The sequence below is a fragment of the Pseudochaenichthys georgianus genome, chromosome 7 (assembly GCF_902827115.2).
Source record: "Pseudochaenichthys georgianus chromosome 7, fPseGeo1.2, whole genome shotgun sequence".
Taxonomy (NCBI): Eukaryota; Metazoa; Chordata; class Actinopteri; order Perciformes; family Channichthyidae; genus Pseudochaenichthys; species Pseudochaenichthys georgianus.
In genome coordinates, this window is record NC_047509.1 from 16699369 (window position 1) to 16721543 (window position 22175).

The window sequence follows — 22175 nt, forward strand, 5'->3', positions numbered from 1 at the left end:
TACATAAGTGCATTTACAATAGTTAGATTGTTGGTCTGACACTTTCACAATAGGTCAAACTGCTTGTGACTTGTCTGCCAGAACAACATTAGAGTATGAATAAACATGTAGTCCATAGAACACATTCTACATTTTTAAAGATGTTTTCCACAAAACAACAGTCAAAAACCCCAATAAATTAAACTTATATATATAAGAGAAAAGCAGTATATTTAGAAGCTGAAATCAGAGATTTCCAGAAATTCGCGTTTGATAAATTCATTTTTTCGTTTTTTTTAGGAGTTAAAGATTGATCAATTGTTTTCAATTATTAAAAAACATTAATCAAGTGGATATTTGTTTTCTACTAATACTTGTTTATTACTATAGATGCGAGCCTCTTGGCTAATAATATAACATGCATTAGTGTTTCTGTGACAGTCATAGACAACAATTATAATGTATTAGGACACAAACATGGTAACACAAACGTTTAAGTTGTCACAAGTGAATGCTATAACTATCGGTAAAGCAAATGTTCGGAATAATACAGAGCATTTACTTCAATCGGTGTGCAAGGATGGTACTGACATCTGCTGGACGCTGTGTGAAACAGCAGCAGGGACTCTTATGTCCCACTAATCTTATCCTGTATCATTTACAATCCGTCTCCACATATCCAGGAGTTGAACTGAGGTGATTAACAACAAATCTTCACTTGATCGTAAAAGATTGCAGGTCAGTTTCTACTTGAAGGCGTAAACAAGAAGGATAGCGGGGCAGCAGGGATAAGATGTTACCTTCTTAATCTTATTACATAATATTAGCCCCTATGTCACATGACCAACCAGGCCTGAATTCAGTTACTGTATCTCTGATCAAAGACAAATGCATACCTTCTCTCTCACACACATACGCACTCCGGGCCTTGTGATGAAAACCCTCTGACTCATCCGTAAATCAATAAATGCTCTGGCAACACAGGCCTCTCTGTCTGTGAACTGGAGGACATCAGCAGCGCCTGTGAGTGTCTCCGTGTGTCACCCAGCCTGAAAAGTCTACAATAAATAAATGTTATCACCTTCATAGTGACAACGTCCAACACAACAGCCACAATGTGCTTTCTGACATCATATTACACTTTGATGGCCACATAAAGAGGTTCAGAAACAAACCAAAGTGCTGTTAGGAGTCCTCGAAATACACATCTTTCTTTAGAAGTCACAACAGTACAAAGATAACCACGTCTGAAGCTCACGGCTTATTATGAAATGTCATGTGCTAGCTCTGCTGTCTCACGAGTGTGTTACCTGTCAATGGAGTAACGGCTCCTTCAGTGGCCGAGCGGCAAAAGCCTTCAGGAGGAAGGTCACACTTCTGCAACGTCCCGGGAAACAATGGGCTGTTTTTTCCTGGATCACGGTTGCATCCTCATCGCTGCCCTCCCATTGGTTCACTGTGCCTCACCATTCATCGAGACAGGAAGCTGTGACAAACAGACACAACACTTTTAGCCAATCCGGGGCCACCGTAACGATGTGACTCATTTTTAAAGTCACTTTCTTTTCTGGAATCAGTCTTCTCATCATTTTACACACGCACAAAGAAATGCGTTGTTATTATGAGTCAGTAACGTGAGTGGAAATTTCCTTAGCTTACAATGACACATATTCTGTCATCCCAAAATGAATCCACAACATATCATCAAGTCGTCTAATAACATTGTATTTCCAGATTGTCAGTGGCAGAGGAACATAGTAAAGGTATCCTTTTCATCACAACGTGTTGATGTCCTACCTTGCATAGCTTTCATTCACTGAGGATAGCCACTTAGCGATAGTGACAACAGGAGGTTTTCAATGAAGCCCAGTACAACCACATGGATAAGTGAGCAGGAGTTTCACAAGGTCTCTGCAGAGCATGTGAATCACTCACAAAATGGGAAAATGAGGCACACACGTCCACTCCAGATGCACTCATTACCGCAGCACAGACAGACAAACAAAACCACCCACACGAGCTAAACAGGAGAGAGCCTAATCAGACTATAAACCACAAAAACATCGCCATGTGTTTCCCTCTATTCTGATTCACTACAACTCTCTCTCTCTCTCTCTCAACTCCTCTTGCGCTCACACCATAGTACGCTACGCAGGCTGCACCGAGTCCTACAGCACCCTCAAATGCTGACTCAGACTGATCACATCACGTCACCCCTGGTTACGGTATACCCCCTCCTCTATCATCCCCTCTCCCCTCTTTTCATCCCACTTAAGCTCTGCCTTTCTCTCTGCTAACCTCTCTCTGCCACTCTACCGCCATTTCTGCTGATTGTGATATCACAGTGAGCATCCTTTAGAAACACTGCGTATCTGTTCACAAACACTGTCATTCTGAGCAGCATTAGGAGAAGGAGAGGAAACAGGTTCACACAAACAAGTACGGAGAGAATCACAACAACAGTCACATGGTCAAATGCAGAAATACATTGGGAATATGAACCACAGCTGCACTCACCCCCTGCTAGCATCAGGATAGAGCAGTGAGCGAGAGAGTCTCAGTGAGAGGGTCTCTGATCTGTATGCTGCTGAGTTCGCCCACCTGCCTCTGCTTCTCTCTACTTCTGCTTGGCAGGCCTCTGAGCTGCAAGCATGTGCATCGGTGTGTTCCTCTGTCTGTCATTCCTCCCCTCTCTCACGTCATGCCGCTCTGCCGCTGCCGCAGTACGCCTGCAACTGTATCCCCGCCCCTCTCGTTCTGTTTTCCTCCCCTCCTCACATTCCCCATCTCTCTCGCGTCTCTCTCTCTCTTCGTAATGGACCTGTTGGCTTTGCTCCCTCCCTCTTTGAGATGAAATATAAGCCCAGCAAAAGCAGAGACAGGCTGGTCCATTAGCTGGATGAGTGTGGTTTGTGTGTGTATGTGTGTTTAGGTGAGGGGGGCGGGATACACTCACACATGGCTGTCTGTAGTGTGAGTAATACATGGTAATTAAGCAGATGTAGCCACAAATGGGAAAAGCCAAAAACCATCATCCGGCTTTTAAAGTCTAAAGTGGTGGTAAGAAAATGCAGGATAAAATAAGACGCAAAGAAAACAGGGAATGGACATGAAAGATCTGCTGACAGCAAAAGAAAGTGTGCAGAAACACACACATAGACCTGATGTCTATATCTGTGTCCGTACTCTGTGTGCATGCCTGCATGACTAAGCATCCTGAAGGAGGAACGAGCCGTCCATCCCTCCTATAGTCCCACACCTCCAATGAAAGAAGGAATGGGGAGATATAAAAGAGGAGAGGCTGAAATAGGGTTGATGTATTTTCCTGTTGCAGACAAACAGATAGTAATGTAATAAATCCCATATCTGACCTTGAGTTGAGCTTCCCCGGTCCGTCTATCCATCCTCATAGAACACAGGCTTTATACATCTCATCACATGAAGCCAATCCACCTGAAGATCCCGTTTACAAACTGCACATTTTCTGTTTTGAGACTCACTGCTGACTTCAGTGGTTCTGTGTGCAACGCCGGGGGAATGAAAGTGTGACACTGAGATATTAAACACGAGGAGGGTTAAGTATTTAGTCTGGTTTGTTTGTCCTAGAGCAGGACTACAGAAAAACAACTGGCTTGGTAGTGTGTCACACGTCAAAGGAAGAAGCCACACCATTTTGGAGCAGATCTGATTTCATGAGGTGGATACACAAATTATGTTTCACTCATGTTGACATGTGCCATTCTAGTTCACAATATGTTTGTTTAGAGTTGAATAGAAAATAACCTGCTGACTTTCGGATTGATTTTTTGCCTCTCTCTCTCCTCTCTCTCTCTCTCTCTCCTCTCTCATCTCTCTCTCTCTCTCTCTCTCTCTCTCTCTCTCTCTCTCTCTCTCTCTCTCTCTCTCTCTCTCTCTCTCCTCACATTTCTGCTGTGCTGGCTTGTTGTGATACACAAGTCATAAAATACTTGTGTCCTTTTCCTTTTTTTACAGTGTACTTCCAGCCGCATGAGAGACTGCTAACAGGCCATTTCTGAGACCTTTGTTTTTCACTTATGGTGTGTCGTGTGTCAATCGATCATGTGACTGAATGGTCCGTAAAGGGCATTTGCAGTCTTGATGTTGCAGTGCAGCCTGGGAGCTCTCTGGCAGATCACATATTGATCAGGCATCGACCAGCTGCGCTAACACTGGACTTGGTCTGGAGGTCTCAGCTTTGAGACAAATGAATAAAACGCAGTATGCAAATAAATACATACACTGATCAGCCAATCATGATTAATTAATACATTGTATTAGGACACAGTCCAACAAGCGCAGCACCTCCCCCACACATACAGTACAGAACATACAGTATGCACACTGACTGCAACCCCCCCCCCCCCCCGCCTCTTTCCCCCCCACATACAGTACATTATGCCCTTCATGCTGGACTACAATCACTTAAGTGCTCACCTCCAAATACTCACATTAATCTCAAGGCCCGCCCCTTCTGCTTTGGTCAGCTCCCATCAGGGAATTCAAACGTTTGAAACTCAATTTAAAATCAGCCACAAGCCCCAACACACACACTCATGATCTGTTGCTTTGTCTCAGTGGCTCATGAAACGGGAAGTGACTTGTAACAGAGGGATTATGGGTAGCAGCGTGCAAGCGCCTGTGAGGAGTGTGTGAGTGTGTGTGCGTGTGTGTGTGTTTTATGGGGCAAAGCATGTCCCCCCCCCCCCCCCATGAGAGACGCTGTTTTAACAATGGGACACTTGTGTCACTGTCACCCCGAGGGGCATCTGGATGGATGGGGGGGCGCTACTCTAACATGATGACTGTCTGGGACATGCGGCCCCAGATGTGCAGTCTTACAGAACAAAATACATTTTAATAATAGGTCAAATGGTGTAAGAATTCAACACAAAACACAGAGGAAGTACTGATAAGGAACAGAGGGTAATGTGGCTTTGAGGAAGTTCCCTGTGAGAGTTTCTATCAAATAACCAGCCAAGTTCACCAACAACATGTTTGTCTCTGCTTGACTGCATCTGAACTTGGCATCACACACTTTGTTCATTCCACAGCTTAAAAGTAAAATATGTTAAATATGTTGCTGAGAACATTTGAGACTAAAAAAGGGAAAGCAGTTGGATCTTGAAGAATTGCACAACAGGAGGGAAGCTGCCAAGAGAAGCAGATCTACTACTGTAATACTAGCAATAACAGCTTAATGTAATATAGATTAATGACAGTAGAACATCGTTATGATGCGTGGGTGTTTTTCTGATTCATTCTGAGAGTGTACACCGACCCTCTCAATCAACACTTTCAATACTCTTTACACAATATGTCCAACACTGTGATTCCGACAAAGTATTATAAAACAAAATGTCTTCTTGCATTTTAAAACTAAAACACACTTTAAAACTTGTGTATGTATAAATGTAACATATTCTTTGCACAGTTTATAATAAAGATATGTTTCAAAAAAAAATTACCCACAAATAGACAATTTAAACTCCTGAATATGGATTTTTATATATTTGAGAGCGTTATTATTCCTGTTCTCTCTGTACAGAACTGCCCTGCAGATTTTCCACATGTTTAATGAGTTGTGTCTCTAAATAAAGTGAATAAAGAATAAATAAAAAAAAAAAGGTAAAAAAAAAGACACATCACACACTGTGAACAAATAGATCCTAACAGAGCTTCTAGCATGGCTGGAGTTTTAATCACGTTTAAGTCTATGGTTTTTTAGACTTGACATTTGCAAAGCTGCGTAGCCATGACTCATTACTCCAGCAGCCTTTTTCAAAGTCTGAGACTGTGGGCCTCCCCTCAGACAAAGCTTGGGAAGAGGCACCCTTCACCCCCCTCTGAGTGAACTCGCTTAATTCCCACAATTCATGGATGCCTATGGGGTCATGATTATGTTATTTGCTCCAATAGAAAACTCAATTGAGCCCAGATAGCCTAATATTGCTGTTGGACAGCAGCATACACCTAATGCATTATAAATGTCTGTCCCAGTGCATCTCTCATAATCTGACTCTGGGAAAGTTGACATTACTTCACAGTTCATGTTTCCCATAATAACCTGTACATTAGAATCAAATGTTCAGTGTTTGACATTATCTTTCAGTTAAACAAGCAGGGGAAAAAACAAAATGGATGTAGTACTGTAACTTAACAATAGTAGTTGACGAGAGCATTTTATGAATTGAACGAATTGTTTACAATTGAACAAATATATTGAAAATTCTAAAGTTTAGAATTGTAACAGCAAACATTTGTTTGATATAAAATCGAACCAAGGTTTAGTTAGAACTTAATGTCCATTATCCAAATTCAAAAAGCAACACCCAGTAGTTCAAACATTTAGCTTAGTCAATGGTCAGATCCATGTAAGCTGAGAGTTGTGGAGTAAACACTGCTCTTATTTCACTCCTGCCTGAGGGTCCCTCAGAAGAAAGGCTGCATACCTTTAAAACAGCAGACCTGCAGTTTGACCTGTTTCTAGTTAAGACGTGTTTAAAGGCAGGGCTGGTATTGACATGCTGTAGTACTGGGCTCTGTACACTGACCTGAAGCACGGGGGATCTGCTTACAGTTTGCCATTTACCTTACACCTTCCTCTGATGCTTTACTCTCAGATTGTTGGAGGGGACTGTCTTTTACAAGCGATCAGCGTCAACGGAAATGGAAGGAACAGAAGAAACAACCATAAGTAGCCTTTTCTTATTTTATTTAATCTTCTTACATAAAAGTCGTTCCTTTAGGCTTCACCTTTGTACTAACACTTGTTTTGGTGCCGTCTCAGAATGGAGAACAGCGTCAGATCCTAAAAAAGCTGGTTGGCTATTTTCTCAAGACCTTCTCTACAGCGACAGAGAATCCAACAGCCTCTTTCTGAGCATGGACATCCGAAAAGACAAGGAGGAGCAGGACCAAACGTTAGTCAAGTTCTACAAAAGAGACAATGTTCGATGGACTTCGCCGCTTCTTTGCAAACTTCAAGGTAGTCCCTTACAAATTATATGGCATTACTTCTAAAAAGAAAATCAGTTCAGAGATTAAGATTGAAAATGTTTGTTTCTTCCTAGGTGATGTTGCAACAGGAAGTGGGGTCGACCGTCACATGATGTCAACCGTTATCTTCAAGCTAATGAGTGGATTCCATATCAACTTAGGTTAGACAACACAACATAAACACACAACAATGCTGACTATATTCAGAAGTTACAAGCCATAATGAATAAAACTCAAAAGTTGATATCATGATAGAGATAACTAATGCTAAATGCGCCAATTTATGCCAATATGCAAAAATAATGAACGTCAAGTGCTGCTGTTAATTAAATATATAAATGTAAAGGTTAACTATCAAAGAAAATGATCTGTTTATTAATTTAATTAAAAAAAGATAGATAATCTAATACGGTTTACTAATTTTGGCTTTAAAAAACTGGCTTACAAATCTTGATGATTAAAGGAACAGACGATTTACGGGACAAGTATGTAAGAATGATAAAAATGATTTTAAAAACTAAGAGTTGAAGTCTTAAAGTCAAATACAAAATCCACACTTACAGCCTTAAAGGTAATTTTTCAATGTATCTCAAAACTTTTTTGGCATTAAACTTGTGCTCTCAATTTGTCACTGTTTCAGGAAGTGCAGCCATCACAAAAGTATTTGAAGGTGAGCCCGACCACCTCACCCCCTCAGTTTCAGATGGACTGCTGGATAACGACATGTTCGCAGTGGCGGGGCGGATGATCGGCCACACCTTCCTGCACGGCGGCCCGAGTTTCACCGGACTCAGCCCAGCCATTGTTCACATCCTCTTTGGAGGGTCGCTGGAGACCACTCCTCTGACACTGCAGGACTGCCCTGACCTTGATATTCGAGACACTGTGAAAATGGTGAGCATTGAGTTTAAAGTTACAATATGGAAGCTCTCAGGTGTGTTTTTGGATCTCTCCTCCCAAAGAAACAAACAGTGTGCTGCTTGTGATTCTTTTTCACGCGAATGTGGTCCCATACCACTGACACCCAGTTTGGACAACATCAAACAGCTATAGTGACTTAATATGTTAACTAAAGAGCTTTAAGATTAGTACTTCAAAGACTCAACCGTCAACATGAAAAATATATATTATATTTCCAATTCAAATGCTCTCTTCATCTGATCATGTTTTGTTACAGCTTGAAGGAGATGCCAAGTTCAAAGATATTGACGCCGTCCATCAGCTCTGCCTGTCGTGGGAGCTGCCAGCACCGAACGCCACCAACAGGAAATGGCTGTCTGAAAAGCTTCTCCTGCATGCTGTAAATGTTCACTCTGCTTTATTCTACAGCTTCACCACAAAATACACTGTCATTACAACATGTCCCAAAGAAGTATTCCAAAGAGGGTTTCTCACATCCTTATCAAGTCATATTTATATTTAGAGACAGATGTCTTTCAATGTTGATGAAGTCTCATTGAAGCACATTTTAGCCTTTTTTTTCAAATCACATGTAGTCAACCAGATACCCGGTTGACTACTGGTTAGCAAGAAAAGAGGGACAAAATCTGAGCGTCAGGAGTCCCTCTGCATCCACAACAGATTCTAACAAAACATGTTTAGCATTCAAACATCAATTTTGTTAAAGCCAGAGGCCTTAGTGACATTCATATTTGCTTATGAAGTTCTACAATTGTTGTGAGTTCAGAAATGAAACGCAAAACATCTTAATTGAACTATAAATCATCAGAGAAGATCACTGATTTTGTATACAATATGTCATGTTTCCCGTATTTCAGGTCATCGAGCGAACGAGGCCTCAAATCAATCAGTTCCAAAAAGGCTTAAAAGAGACAGGACTGTGGTCGCTTCTCATTCACAGAAGAGATGTAATCCCAATCCTGTTCCCCAGAGAATCAGAAGCACAGGTCACACCTCAGGTAAAGCACATTTAACAGAAGTCCAATGCCGCAAACACCTAGCCAAACCAATCCTATGAGACTGTAATCTTCAACAATGTATACTAGTTTGTTTTGAATACAGCTGAATTTGCATGTGTGTTATCAGATGATCTTGGATTGCATCATCTGGCCTTCATCTATAACTTTCATCTTTGAGAGCTACAGAGTCGAGGACGATGACGAAGCCGATGTCGTGGATGTATGTCGAGTATCTGGGTTCTTGAAAACATTCATTGAAAATGGTACGCATGATTATGTTTTCTGTATAACCTTTTAAGCTACTGTAGCGTTGAAGCGTTTCAGCAGATTCTGTCTTAACTGATCAGCCATTTCTCTTTAACACAGCATCTTCCGCTGAGCTTAAGAGCCTCATGAAGTTCTGGATGGGATGGGAGGTGCCGGCCACAGAGATGAGAGTGGAAATAGTCGAGGCCCCTCTCCCGACAGCTTTAACTTGTTTTGAGAATCTGAGGCTCCCTAGGCATTACACCTTGTACAAAACATTTGATGAGGACTTGTGCGCATGCATATCAACCAGTTACAGTGGGTTTGGTTGTATCTGAAGGAGAATTATGTTTACTTACTTACTTGAAGGACAGATGAGAGTCATAATGATTACAAGAATCACTTTAAAAGTATGTCAATTAAATGTGTGGAACGTTAAATGTGTGTGTGTGTGTGTGTGTGTGTGTGTGTGTGTGTGTGTGTGTGTGTGTGTGTGTGTGTGTGTGTGTGTGTGTGTGTGTGTGTGTGTGTGTGTGTGTGTGTGTGTGTGTGTGTGTGTGTGTGTGTGTGTGTGTGTGTGTGTGTGTGTGTGTGTGTGTGTGTGTGTGTGTGTGTGTGTGTGTGTGTGTGTGTGTGTGTGTGTGTGTGTGTGTGTGTGTGTGTGTGTGTGTGTGCGTGCGTGCGAGAGTGGAAACACAATGCCGTCGGTTCCGATTACAGGATAAGGAAAACACAGTTTAAACTGCTGTATGCGGGTAAGCAATAAACTGTGACCGTGTAAATTAATAGAATATCACTTGAAAACTAAAGTATTAGTAACAAATTATTAATTTAGTGCTGAAATAAGTCACTGATATATTAGTCCACTGGCAACCATTTTGATTGTGAAATCCTCGTTTAAAAGATTACTACATTGATGTTGCATTGGGTTGTCATATCATTGTCACATATTGAGTTGTATCTACAGTATAAGACCTGTAAACACACTGATGTATAAAGTCAGGGAAGTTCCTGTTTTAAGCATAAATGTAAATATAAATCATTGGCCTTAGCTTCAAATTGTGAGTATTTGTTGTAAAATATTAACTTATTTTCAAGATAGCAGAATAAATGAAGGTTGGGACTGTCTTTGCTTTTGAAAAGGCCAAACATTTGAAACTTTCCCGATTAGTTATTTTCTGACAATGTGAAAACAAATCATCATATTAATTAATCATTTAAAAAACGGTAAGTTGGAATCATACAATAAGTTGTCCCTTTCAATGGACAACAATGGCCTTGTTTTTGTACCGGTGGTTAGTGCCCACAATGACCACACGATGGTAGCAGAGGCAAATCAGAGTGACTTTGTGACTAATCTCTGCTTTCCTCAATCCATTTCTATGAATGGTTTCTCATCCATTAAGCAAATCAGAGGGACCTTTACCAGCGACCTCTCAAAGGTCATTTAAGGTTGTGGTGATAAAGTACAAAGGCTGGAATGACTTTGAGATTGCCTCCTGAGTAAGAGGGACAACAGCTGATACCATTCAACTTTTTAAACTGGTTATCTGTTAAAGGCTCATCACCTTATCATGTAGAACAAGAACATTCCATCAAGAGCTGGAAGGTGTTTACTCTGGAGTCGGGCTACTTTTTTTGTTCTTTCAAGTTTTGTCCTGTCTATGAGTTTTAACCGGTTTAATTATATTGAAACCGGTTGAACCGGCATTTGTCAATATGTCACGTTCTTTAGGATTAACATAATGATGTTGGTGTATAAACGAGAGACACCAGTGTCTGCCAGGCCATGCACAACTTACTACAAGTCTGAGGCTGGTAACATAACAGAGATCACATGTAAAGTGGTGGTGGGATGGGGGGGGGGGGGGGGAAGAGCACGGTTCACGCTGTGTTTATAGTGTAAACAATTTGTGATGATAAGCAAGACATGGCAAAGTCAGTCTCAAAGAAACTGAAGCTGAGGCAGTATGGCAAGATTTTGGATGGAAAGCTGATGATAGCCAAAATGTGTGTGTGTGTGTTTGGCACTGTCAGTTCTGCCTCTAGTTTTTAGAAGGTCTCTCTCTCTCTCTCTCTCTCTCTCTCTCTCTCTCTCTCTCTCTCTCTCTCTCTCTCTCTCTCTCTCTCTCTCTCTCTCTCTCTCTCTCTCTCTCTCTCTCTCTCGGCCAGTCAGTCAGAAACTCCCCTGTTGCTCAACACGCAGCAGTAGGTTTGCAGCCTGCAGCAGTAGCTCAGAACCACCTCCCTTTCAGCCCATCTGGAACAGCGGAAAAGTGGAGAGGCACAAAAGAACAACTCTGTCTGAGTCTCTTTGTATTTTTTAGGGATAAAGACATCAAATCTAGGTTAGTGACTACGCTACTTTTAAAGGTGCAACTCCTCCACCTTTCTCTGGATCGCCTGTTTCCTGAACACACCCCAGTGCTGCCTTTCTCTGTTCAAGGAATCAAACTTCAACTTGTCCATCATCACTGACTGACAGCACCTACAACTGCAGGTAAGCAATGTAAATATATTTCAGCCTGTTTAAGCTTCCTGCTTGCCTCTAACTGTATCTAATTTCCTGCTCTTTGTACGGTTGCATGATGGGAAAAACACTCGTTCATAATCTGAATGTATTTTTCATGCAAGTCAGATCAGAAGAGCCTCTTTAGTTTGAACAGCTATCATGCATTAGAGTTTGTAAAGCTGTATCAATGTGTGCAGCTTAACAGTAACACAATGTGGAACACTAATGCGCAATACAAGACAAATAAAGTATTCACACATATGTAAGCTCTCTGGTGTGGGCCACGAAGTGTAGAAATGTATATAGAATTAAATAGTAATCCTACTGATGTTATTCTCAGCCTATTGCACATATGTCACCAAAGTCACATTGACCTCATGTTCTGACTTCCTCCTTTGTTTCCACTTCTTACCTCTCATTCACTCTGGTTTGTTTGAGCATTCCTGTTAATCTGTCTAAACTTGCAGAGCCACAATTATCTAGATGTAGCTGCAATCATTTTCAAAAAGACTGCCTTAAATCATTTAGCAGAGAACTGGAATTAATGTTATGTTCAAAGTGAATACTTGATATTTACCTCTGAAAGACCAGCAACAGCCTCCGTTTTAAACAGAGTTATGGCTCTTATAACCTTTAGTGAAGTTAGAGTGCTTGTTATTACTTTATCAATTTGTTTCACTTCTCTATGCCTTTCTGTTTAAGGTCAGATTGACAACTGACAACCCAGTCACTCACATTAACCCTTTGAGATGACGTGACATAAGTTAGAAGGGCCCTTATATGTAGAAATCAAAATAAATATTGACTAAGTTTATTCAATCATCCCATTGTTCTCACCTTTCTGTTTACTTACTGACGTCTTCATCAAAACTCTTCTCATGTCCAAGCTCCTTCCCTCTTGTTCTGCTCCTCATTGATCGTCTTGCTCCCAATTGCTGTAAAACAACAAAAGAGTGTGAGATGTATTTGAGATCTGACATCAAGTCAAATGTTCTAGTTAGTCTGCTGGAAGGCTTTAAACGGTTGTTGCTCTATCAATGCCTGACACAACAATATCCCTGAAATGTCTGCTATTACTTTCAGTAAAACAAGTTCAGGTTCTGCTTCCAGTACTGTAGTATACGAACTGCATTACCTTTACATCAAATGAACTTGATTTGTGAGTTGGCTTCAGTGGTGCTGTTAATATGTATTCTCTCTGATAGAACATAAATAATCAAGGCCTTTGATTTTGCTCTTTGTTTCATTTCCTATACTTCTTCTGCTTCACCATCGTTTCCCTGAATCTTACTCAGTTCAGACTTCTGTGGTAGTGCTAGTCAGTTTCAGACCACATCAGTTTTAATTTCAATTATGACTATGGAAGCCTTTCAAATAAAATAGTTCAATAAAAAAGCCAGAAACTCAATGATCAAGCTAAATAAAAGATACGTTTTTAAAAGGCCTTATTGGTAGAACTTTGATATGGTAGGTGCAAAATAATAAGAATCCTGATGGTTTTATAGTTTATTATTGAACAGTACATTTGTTCTATCTAACAGTAGAACATATAATTAACGTACATCACCAGGGATTAAAGTCACCATCCATTCCAGTTACATCCCAGAAAACAGCAGTACCTTTTCTTGTGTGCTTACAAAGACGGAAAGTCACAGTGTCGCAGCAGACAGTCACACAATGCTCAGGGGTGTAACGGTTCACAGAATTCACGGTTCGGTACGTACCTCGGTTTGGGGGTCACGGTTCGGTACGGGTTCGGTACAACAAGAAAAAGAAAAGTCCCAAATGCATAATTAGCATACCGCACCGCTGTCTAATAACGCCGACACACCGTCCTCGTCCGATCCACCACTCCATCGTTATTGTAGTCCACAGGGAACCCGAAATGTTCCCACACAAAGAAGCAGGTGGGTTCTAGCTTCTGTGTGTTATCTGAACTCAAAACTAACTTTTCTTCTTCTTGTATTTGTTCGTTTTGTTGTTTCTTCTTGTTCTTCATTTGTTGTTTAAAGGCGGCTGGCAAACAGTTTTTAGGCGCAATACCGCCCCCTGGATTATAAATAGTGTAATGGATACTGCCCTGACAGACTTTTTTCCCACTCGTAAAAAAAAAAAGGCGCATTCGTCGTGTGGCTGCATGTGCCGAACCGTGACGTCCGAACCGTGACGGTACGGGACGAATACGGATACCGTTACACCCCTATGCTCCACCCATACTTTTCTCCAAGCTATGATTTAACATCATACCATGAGCTTGTATTCACATTAGGAAGCATTCTTGTGCCAGCAGCAAAGAAGTTATGTTTGACTTTGGGGTGTTGTATTTACTTTTGAGGAAATAAAGATAGATAGTTTGGTGTGTCAGGTAAATGCAGGGGGTGTGTCTAAGGGTGATGGAAATAGCCTTAGATCATATTCTGCTTTTAGAGCTCAACTTAACAGAAAAAGCTGCCTTTTAACATATTTCCTGACTTGTAGAAAACACCTACAACTTAGATTAAGAAATCTGCAGAAGTCATGAGTCGGACACAGGCAGAGAGTAGAGGGTGTGAGTCTGGGGCGGGAGGAGGGAGGGTTTTCACGGTCAGGAATGTGGATGTGGATACACTAGAATGGATTGGGAGGGTCATGTCTGGAAACACATTGGGTAGAAACCGGCAGGATGCCAGGGTCTTTCACATTCCAACAACTAAGACTCCTCAAAACCTCATGTTTTGACATTATTTCTACACTTACTGTCTAACGTTTTCCAAGGAAATCACCTCTAGCCTATTGACAACCAACAAGGAAAAAGGATTTTGTTCTTGAATGTTCTGCTTCACTGCTGGGTTGCTTGTCTTAAAGCCACAGAAAACGGGCAGGAGTAAAACTAGAGTCTCTGGGCTGGCTTTACAAAGCCAAAATTACAGGCAACCAAATCTGTAAGTTTAAATTGGTTTCTTACAGCAGAAACTCTTTTCAATGTGTTTACTCTGATGGTTGAGTAAAGGAATGAATTAGTTTGATACATTTGTTTTTCTATTCAAAGTACATGGTTAAACCATACACCCCAGCACGTACACTCCGCTCTGCATCAGCCAAACGACTCGCTGCGATGGGGACCCAAGTTCCCATCAGCAAAAACACGTGGGTTTGCTATCCTGGCTCCAAAATGGTGGAATGAGCTCCCCATTGAAATCAGGACAGCAGATAGCTTACACACCTTCCGGCGCAGACTGAACTCATCTCTTTCGACTCCACTTCGAGCGATAGAACTATTAACAAAGCACTTGTATACTAATAAAGGACTGGCTTACCTAAAGCCAGTTGAGTAGCACTTGAAAGGCTTGGCTCTATGAAACCTGATGTACTTATATGATTCTGTTTTCTTCAAGTTTGTAACTTCCTGGTCGAATGCGCTTATTGTAAGTCGCTTTGGATAAAAGCGTCAGCTAAATGCAATGTAATGTAAAAAGTGTAGTTCCACTAAATGACAGGCCTTCAAACCAAGAATATATGTATGCCTTGAAAGGAAATACATGTTATTTTAGTTACAGATTATTGCCGTTTTCTACCACTGTAATCAAACAAATTAAACGTAAGCTATATGTTACGGTGTGCAGGAAGCAGGACCCAAATGCAGACCAGAGTAAAAATAATTCCTTTATTCCAAGGCTATATATATATACACAGACAGAACAGGACACTCACCGAAGACCACGTCAATACACAAGACGAAGCGACAAAGACCGACAGAAAAACCAGAACTTAAATACACACAAGACTAATCACAAACAAGACACAGGTGAGGAGGGAGGAGAAAACACAGGGGCCACAGGAGGGACACAGAACTAGAGCCAACAGGGTGGGTGGAGGGGGTCTGGAGGACGGGCTTGGGCTGACAGTGCAGGGGCACAGCGGAGGACCCGGAAGGGGTCTCGGGCGGACGGCCTGGCGGCAAGGCAGAGTTTGAAAAGGGGGTTATGGAGGGGCGAAGGCAGTGGCAGGAAGAGTCCGGGGGCCGGGCCCGAGGGCGAGGACCGCGGCTCTCAGGGGGCAGGGCTCGAGGGTGAAGACCGCGGCTCTCAGGGGGCCGGGCTCGAGGGCGAAGACTGCGGCCGGGAAAGTCAGGGGGCCGGGCTCGAGGGCGAAGGCCGTGGCTCTCAGGGGGCCAGGATCGAGGGTGAAGACTGCGGCTCTCAGAGGGCCGGGATCGAGGGTGAAGACCAGCCAGCTCCGGAGGCCGGGCAGGAAGACGCTGACGGGACAGCACCGGAGGCCGGGCAGGACCCGGTGTCGGAGCTGGTGGGACAGGCCTCGGCAGGATCCCCCACGGAAGAGGACCAGGACACGGGATTGGCAGGAACCCTGGCAGGAGAGCAGTCGGCGGGACCTCCAACGGGACAGGACATAGGGTTGGCAGGACGCCCGGCAGGAGAGTAGTTGGCGGGGCCTCCAACGGCACAGGACATAGGATTGGCAGGACCCCCGGCAGGAGAGTAGTCGGCGGGGCCTCCAACGAGACAGGACAAGGAGCTGGCAGGACCCCCGGCAGGAGAGTAGACGGCGGGACCTCCAACGGGAGAGGACAAAGGGTTGGCAGGACCCCCGACAGGAGAGTAGTCGACGGGGCCTCCAACGGCACAGGACAAAGGGTTGGCAGGACCCCCGGCAGGAGAGTAGTCGGCGGGACCTCCAACGAGACAGGACAAGGAGCTGGCAGGACCCCCGGCAGGAGAGTAGACGGCGGGACCTCCAACGGGAGAGGACAAAGGTTTGGCAGGACCCCCAGCGGAACCTCCAACGGTACTTGAGTAGGGACTTGAGTGGGAACTCGAGAGAGAACTTGAGAGGGGACTCGAGAGGTGACTGGAGAGGGGACTCGAGAGGTGACTGGAGAGGGGACTCGAGAGGTGACTGGAGAGGGGACTCGAGAGGGAACTCGAGAGGAGACTCGAGAGGGAACTTGAGAGGAGACTCGATAGATGACTTGAGGGATCTTGAGAGGGAACTTGAACGGAGACTCGAGAGGGGACTTGAGAAGAGACTCGAGAGGAGACTCGAGAGAGGGCTTGAGAGGGACCTCGAGAGGTGACTTGATTGTTGACTAGAGAGGTGACTTGAGAGGGAACTGGAGAGGGGACTCGAGGTGGGACTAGAGAAGGGACTAGAGGTGGGACTAGAGAAGGGACTAGAGAGGTGACTAAAGGGGGGACTGGAGAAGGGACTAGGGAAGTGACTAGAGGGACTTGAGAAAGGACTTGAGTAGGGACTATGGCAGCTGGGGCCAGAGCTGAGTCTGGAACCATGGCTGCTGGGGCCAGAACTGAGTCTGGAACCATGGCTGCTGGGGCCTGTACTGGGGCTGTAACCATGGCTGCTGGGGGCTGAACTGGTTCTGGAACCATGGCCTTTTGGGCTCGTGCTGCTAACCTGGCCTTGCGACTCCTCTTAGGAGCCGTTTGGAGGCTCTGTGGACCTCCAAAAGCCAGACGAGTAGCAGTGAATGGCTCCTGGACTGTAGCAAACACTGGGTGAGAAGCAGGGGCTGACGCCAGACGGACGTGTGGTATCAAAAAGGGAACCTGGGTCTATCAGGATCAGGAAAACAAACCGTGAGGTAATCCAAAAGCCAGGCCGGTAAGAATTTAACCAAATCTTGATTCCTCAGCGTAAGGTGGACTGCATCTGCCAGAGCAGCATCTCGCTGCTGAACCCTGACCACTCCTATCCATCGATGAGCGTAGTCAGACAAAGAAATGGTATAATCCACTAGTTCCTGCTCAAACAGATCTGCTGGGCCCATATCGTTGGTCGGTTCGTAATGTTACGGTGTGCAGGAAGCAGGACCCAAATGCAGACTAGAGTAAAAATAATTCCTTTATTCCAAGGCTATATATACACAAAGACAGCACAGGACACTCACCGAAGACCACGTCAATACACAAGACGAACCGACAAAGACAGCCAGAAAAACCAGAACTTAAATACACAAGACTAATCACACAAACAAGACACAGGTGAGGAGGGAGGAGAAAACACAGGGGCCACAGGTGAACACAATCGGGTAATCAGACACACCAGGGAACCTAACGACAGGGAACCACAGACAGATCTAAACAAGACAAAACACCAACACAGACAGATCTTAACACTATATCTCTCTGAAACAAAAAATAGCTGTAATAACAATGTGTTTGTGTTTGTGTATGCATTATTAAAGGATGCCATTAGGAGGAGGAAACAAGTGTGGCCGCTGCCATAAGACAGTGTACTTTGCAGAAGAGGTACTCTGTGACGGACGGAGCTTCCACAGGTCCTGCTTCCTCTGCAGTGAGTAAACTATTTGCTGCTTCCTGTCAGTCAACCTGAAACCACTGAACTACTGACACTTGTCATTACAGTCACAAGTATTACCGACCTAATGTGAACTGCTCAGCTAATCAGAAAGAAAATAAGGGCATGAATACGTGAAACGGCATAAAATAAAAGGCTATACTACATGGTTGCCTAAAGAGAAAGTAAAATACACTGTTAAAATGTAGATTATTCTTGTAATTCTTATAAGTATGAACATTTCTCTCTTCTATAAAAGATATCCTCTTGTATACATTTGATCAGTGAGTCCTAAAAGAGATACTTACTCTTTGATTCTCAGAGGCCAAACATTAAAAATAACTCTTCCAGCAACCATCTACAACAAATTTGCATCATACTGTAAAAAGTTATGAGCATTTTTAAAAATGCATTGAAATAGGTTATAAAAGGTATTTCTCTTCCTCAACTTGAAAAATATGTAGGTTCATAGAGGACTGAGTGGAGTTATTTGTGTTTCTGCGTTGTAAGCAAACATTCCTGTGGTGGAATCTAGATGAGAACATACTTTTTAAATTGAGCCGTTCCATAAAAGGAAACTAGGAATCCTATAAAAACACATGACTGTGCTCCAAGACGTGGACAAATATGCATTGTGATAACATACAGTGTGTGCGTGTGCGTGTGTGTGTGTTTTATCAGTGGTGTGTGGGAAGAACTTGGACAGCACGACTGTAGCTGTTCATCTGGATGAAGTCTACTGCAAAGGGTGCTACGGCAAGAAGTATGGACCAAAAGGCTACGGTTATGGCCAGGGAGCAGGGACCCTCAGTATGGACAAGGGAGAGTCTCTAGGCATTACACATGAGGAGTGAGTAACACACCGACACACACTTCCTCCATCCCTTTAAGGTGCTTTATCCTGTTTATCCTAACAATCCTGTTTACTTTAGGGTTGTTGTTAAGGTCCTGACATATAAGGCCCTTAATGGGCAAGGTCCAAGCTATATTATTAACTCCCTTGTAAGCTACAAACCATCAGGAACACTGCGATCCTCTGCTGCCGGTTTATTAGAAGTTCCCAGAAACAGCGGTACAAAGAAGTTTGGTGAGGCAGCTTTCATTAACTACGGAAACAAATACCTATAGACCTCAGGGAAGCCAGTTCGGTGGAAGTTTAAAAAAATAAACGCAAAACACATTTGTACAATTTAGCCTTTTAGGAAGCAAACTCCGGCTCTCTGCTGCACTTTCTCAATGAATTGCGAATGCGATACATTTGAACCTGTCAGCCGATTGTGTGTTGAATTTGCACTATCCTCATTTTGATGCACAATTTCATCGTGTACCTTTAATCTAAATGTATTTTTTACATGTCTACTCTATGCTATTTTTTGTTTGTTTTTATGTATTTTACTGGTAACTGTATTCTATTGTATATCAATTTTCTGTCAAATGTCTATGTGAAGCACTTTGAACTGCACTTATTGTATGAAAGGTGCTATTACTGTAAGTAAAGATTAGTATTATTATTATTATTATTATTATTTATAAACAAGTTTTCTCTCTGTCTACGTCAGACCTGCTCCCCATCATCCAACCAGCAACCCAAACCCGTCTAAACTGGCTCAGAAGTTTGGGGGGTCGGACAAATGTTCTCGCTGCGGCAAGGCCGTCTACGCTGCGGAGAAAGTGATTGGAGCTGGGAATGTACGGAAAACACACACAATCAAACACATGTGTGGACGCTTGCAAAAAAACGTTTTAAATGTATCTTCTATTTATTTACAGTCATGGCATAAGGTTGGATGCTTCACCTGCGCCACGTGCAATAAGAGCCTGGAGTCAACCACACAAGCTGATAAGGACGGGGAAATCTACTGCAAATGTAAAAACTGACACATTTAACTCAAGACTTTTGCTACATTGCTGGATATTGCGTTAAGGATATTGCGTTAAGGATATTACTTGCAATAATTAACAGATATGAAAGTGTACTCAGTTGTGCAATACTGCTGCTTTCAGTATTTGGCTAAAATACAACACATTGCTTGTAGGAAAGTAATCCCAACATAGTTTTATCAAACATATTGAACAAGATTATAGTGATCAAAAAGATGGATGATTCCGTTTTAAAGGGCAGTTTTTTACTGACTTTTTCAACTAACTCAATTTTAATATTGCGGTCTTTTGCAGTGTCTTCATCGCCCAAAATGACATTGTGTTGAGGATAAAAACTTGTATATTGTGCAGCTCTAGGTTCAATACACATCCGTTAAACTGGCTAAACAATATATAAATAAACCAGACCTAATAGAACAGGATTTGCAACATGCTTGTTTAGATTGAATTCCTGTTTAAGAGGCCTACAAGTTGTGGCCCATTAGTCTATTATATATAGATAGGCCTAGTGATTTTACTGTATGGTAACTGTATAGTAATTTGCTTTCAGACCTGTTTTTAATGCTGGTCCAGAGTTGTGTAGGACAACCCATCTTGATCCATTCAGGCTGAATTAGTCTGAAAGGATATGATGTATGACTATTATAAAAGCAAGATTGCAAATCCTTGAGATAAGGGGGAAATTATAAGATGCATAACTGAAATGTCCCATCTAAAATGAGAGAACATAAACTGCAATGTGTTGTACTGTAAGTGGCCAGAGAGTAGGTTTTAATGCATACAAGAAAACAGCAGAGGGCCCTAAACATAAGTAAATCCTCAAGTACACAACGATACAGTACAATTTTCAGGATTAAGAAATGAGTGATGATGGCTGTACTCCATTAAGCTGAGCAAGTGCTAAGGTTTAGTATCATTAATGCTGGCTTACTCACTGGTATCAGTACCACTTGTGCTTTTCATGCTGTGATGAGTCAAAATGTCTGTTTACAAGAACCCTCAAACACTCTCCTGTCGATGAGGATAGAACAATAAGTTGTTGTATTCTTTTTATACATATCCGCTTTTACTTTTGAATTTTCAATCGAGAGCCAACAGAGCGGAAAAAATGGATTTAATCTCTAATTTTGCAAACATTTTATCATTCAGGAAAGAAAGAAGACATTTGAGGATATGATGTTGATACCACCGTGTGGGGGATTTGTTTTTAATTACCTTTTCTTTTCTGCAGCCTGTTATGGCAAACATTTTGGCCCCAAAGGATTTGGCTATGGACAGGGAGCCGGGGCCCTGTCGCACACTCAGTAGAGACCCCAGGATCTTCAGGTTCCCAGAGAGCTGCAGTACTGCCGGCTTCCTGCAGAGAACAGACTGCTGCCACCCAACCTGAAAGACAAACGCTTGATGAAAAGCTGCATCATAAGATTGTACAGTGGGAAACATAACCCCATCTCTGCCTCATAAAGAACAAATACAATCAATAGTGCTGCAACAGTCAATCTTTATAAATAACCAAAGTTTAATACTGAAACATTTATTTTCTGTTAAACGCTGCTTTCATGATTTTCACTACCTGCTATAACTGTTTTTACGTCTGCAATCTAGATCTCTTTTTCATATTCTACATCATAGAGTAAAAACTGCTTTCCTGTATTTTATGCTTACCAAACAACATCACAATAAATGAGGTTGAAATATTTTAATGGCAGGAGTTTTTATTGAGTGCAGAAATAAAATTCAAAACATGAGAATGACCTGTGTGTGTGACCGTGTAAATTAATAGAATATCACTGCCTATCTTCCGAACTATCTCACTATTATGACATTTGCGGCAAGCAAGCGTACTTAAATATCTTCTGTAACATAAGTAAGTGGAGCAAAGTCATTCAGATCATACTCAAAAACAAACTCAAGTGTAATTCAAACCAGATCCACTCAAGTCTTAAATGAGGCAGTGATATCATAAACCTGTAACAGGTTTATGATATCACTGCCTCACTGTTTGAATGAATATATTAACAGGTTACCTGTTAATTCATTCAAACAGTTGGTCGTTTTGTTTTACCAACCATTCTTCCTGCACCTTGCAGCTGCAACTATGAGGCTTTTATTCTGGATTAAGTGTTTTAAGTCATGGATGTTTAACATTTTAATTCCTGAGATTTGTCTAACATGATAGTTACTATCATTACTTATCGTTACTCATGATTCTTTAATTCAAGAGGTATACCGTTCTGCTGTCAGTATGCTTCTCCATGTTTCTGATTGGTAAAATATTGCTAACCCCGCCCTTTTCATGTGAACGT

The 22175-nt window shown here is 42.4% G+C and overlaps 3 protein-coding genes across 6 annotated transcripts in view; 2 read left to right on the plus strand and 1 right to left on the minus strand.

Annotated features, from left to right (window-relative positions):
* nav1a (neuron navigator 1a) overlaps nucleotides 1-13163 on the minus strand; it is a 91499-nt gene extending 78336 nt beyond the window's left edge. For 2 of the 4 annotated variants that reach the window (XM_034088061.2, XM_034088058.2), the window contains exons 1-2: nucleotides 2497-2665; nucleotides 1290-1465 (exon numbers count right to left, since the gene is read on the minus strand). The gene's annotated coding sequence lies outside the window, so the exon portion shown is untranslated. Of the gene's footprint in view, nucleotides 1-1289; nucleotides 1466-2496; nucleotides 2666-4448; nucleotides 4504-12510 lie in introns of those variants that run through there. The other 2 variants (XM_034088055.2, XM_034088054.1) reach the window with 2 other exon arrangements.
* On the plus strand, nucleotides 6289-9601 carry LOC117450081 (uncharacterized). The gene is made up of 8 exons (XM_034088105.1): nucleotides 6289-6694; nucleotides 6788-6985; nucleotides 7071-7157; nucleotides 7637-7890; nucleotides 8174-8296; nucleotides 8775-8915; nucleotides 9043-9178; nucleotides 9282-9601. Exons 1-8 carry the CDS (start codon nucleotides 6667-6669, stop codon nucleotides 9497-9499), a joined length of 1185 nt encoding a protein of 394 aa, XP_033943996.1. The 5' UTR covers nucleotides 6289-6666; the 3' UTR covers nucleotides 9500-9601.
* On the plus strand, nucleotides 11352-21572 carry LOC117450102 (cysteine and glycine-rich protein 1-like). Its single transcript, XM_034088138.2, has 6 exons — nucleotides 11352-11661; nucleotides 17876-17985; nucleotides 18670-18838; nucleotides 19548-19677; nucleotides 19759-19855; nucleotides 21101-21572. Exons 2-6 carry the CDS (start codon nucleotides 17877-17879, stop codon nucleotides 21175-21177), a joined length of 582 nt encoding a protein of 193 aa, XP_033944029.1. The 5' UTR covers nucleotides 11352-11661; nucleotide 17876; the 3' UTR covers nucleotides 21178-21572.
* The last annotated feature ends 603 nt before the right edge of the window (nucleotides 21573-22175 follow it).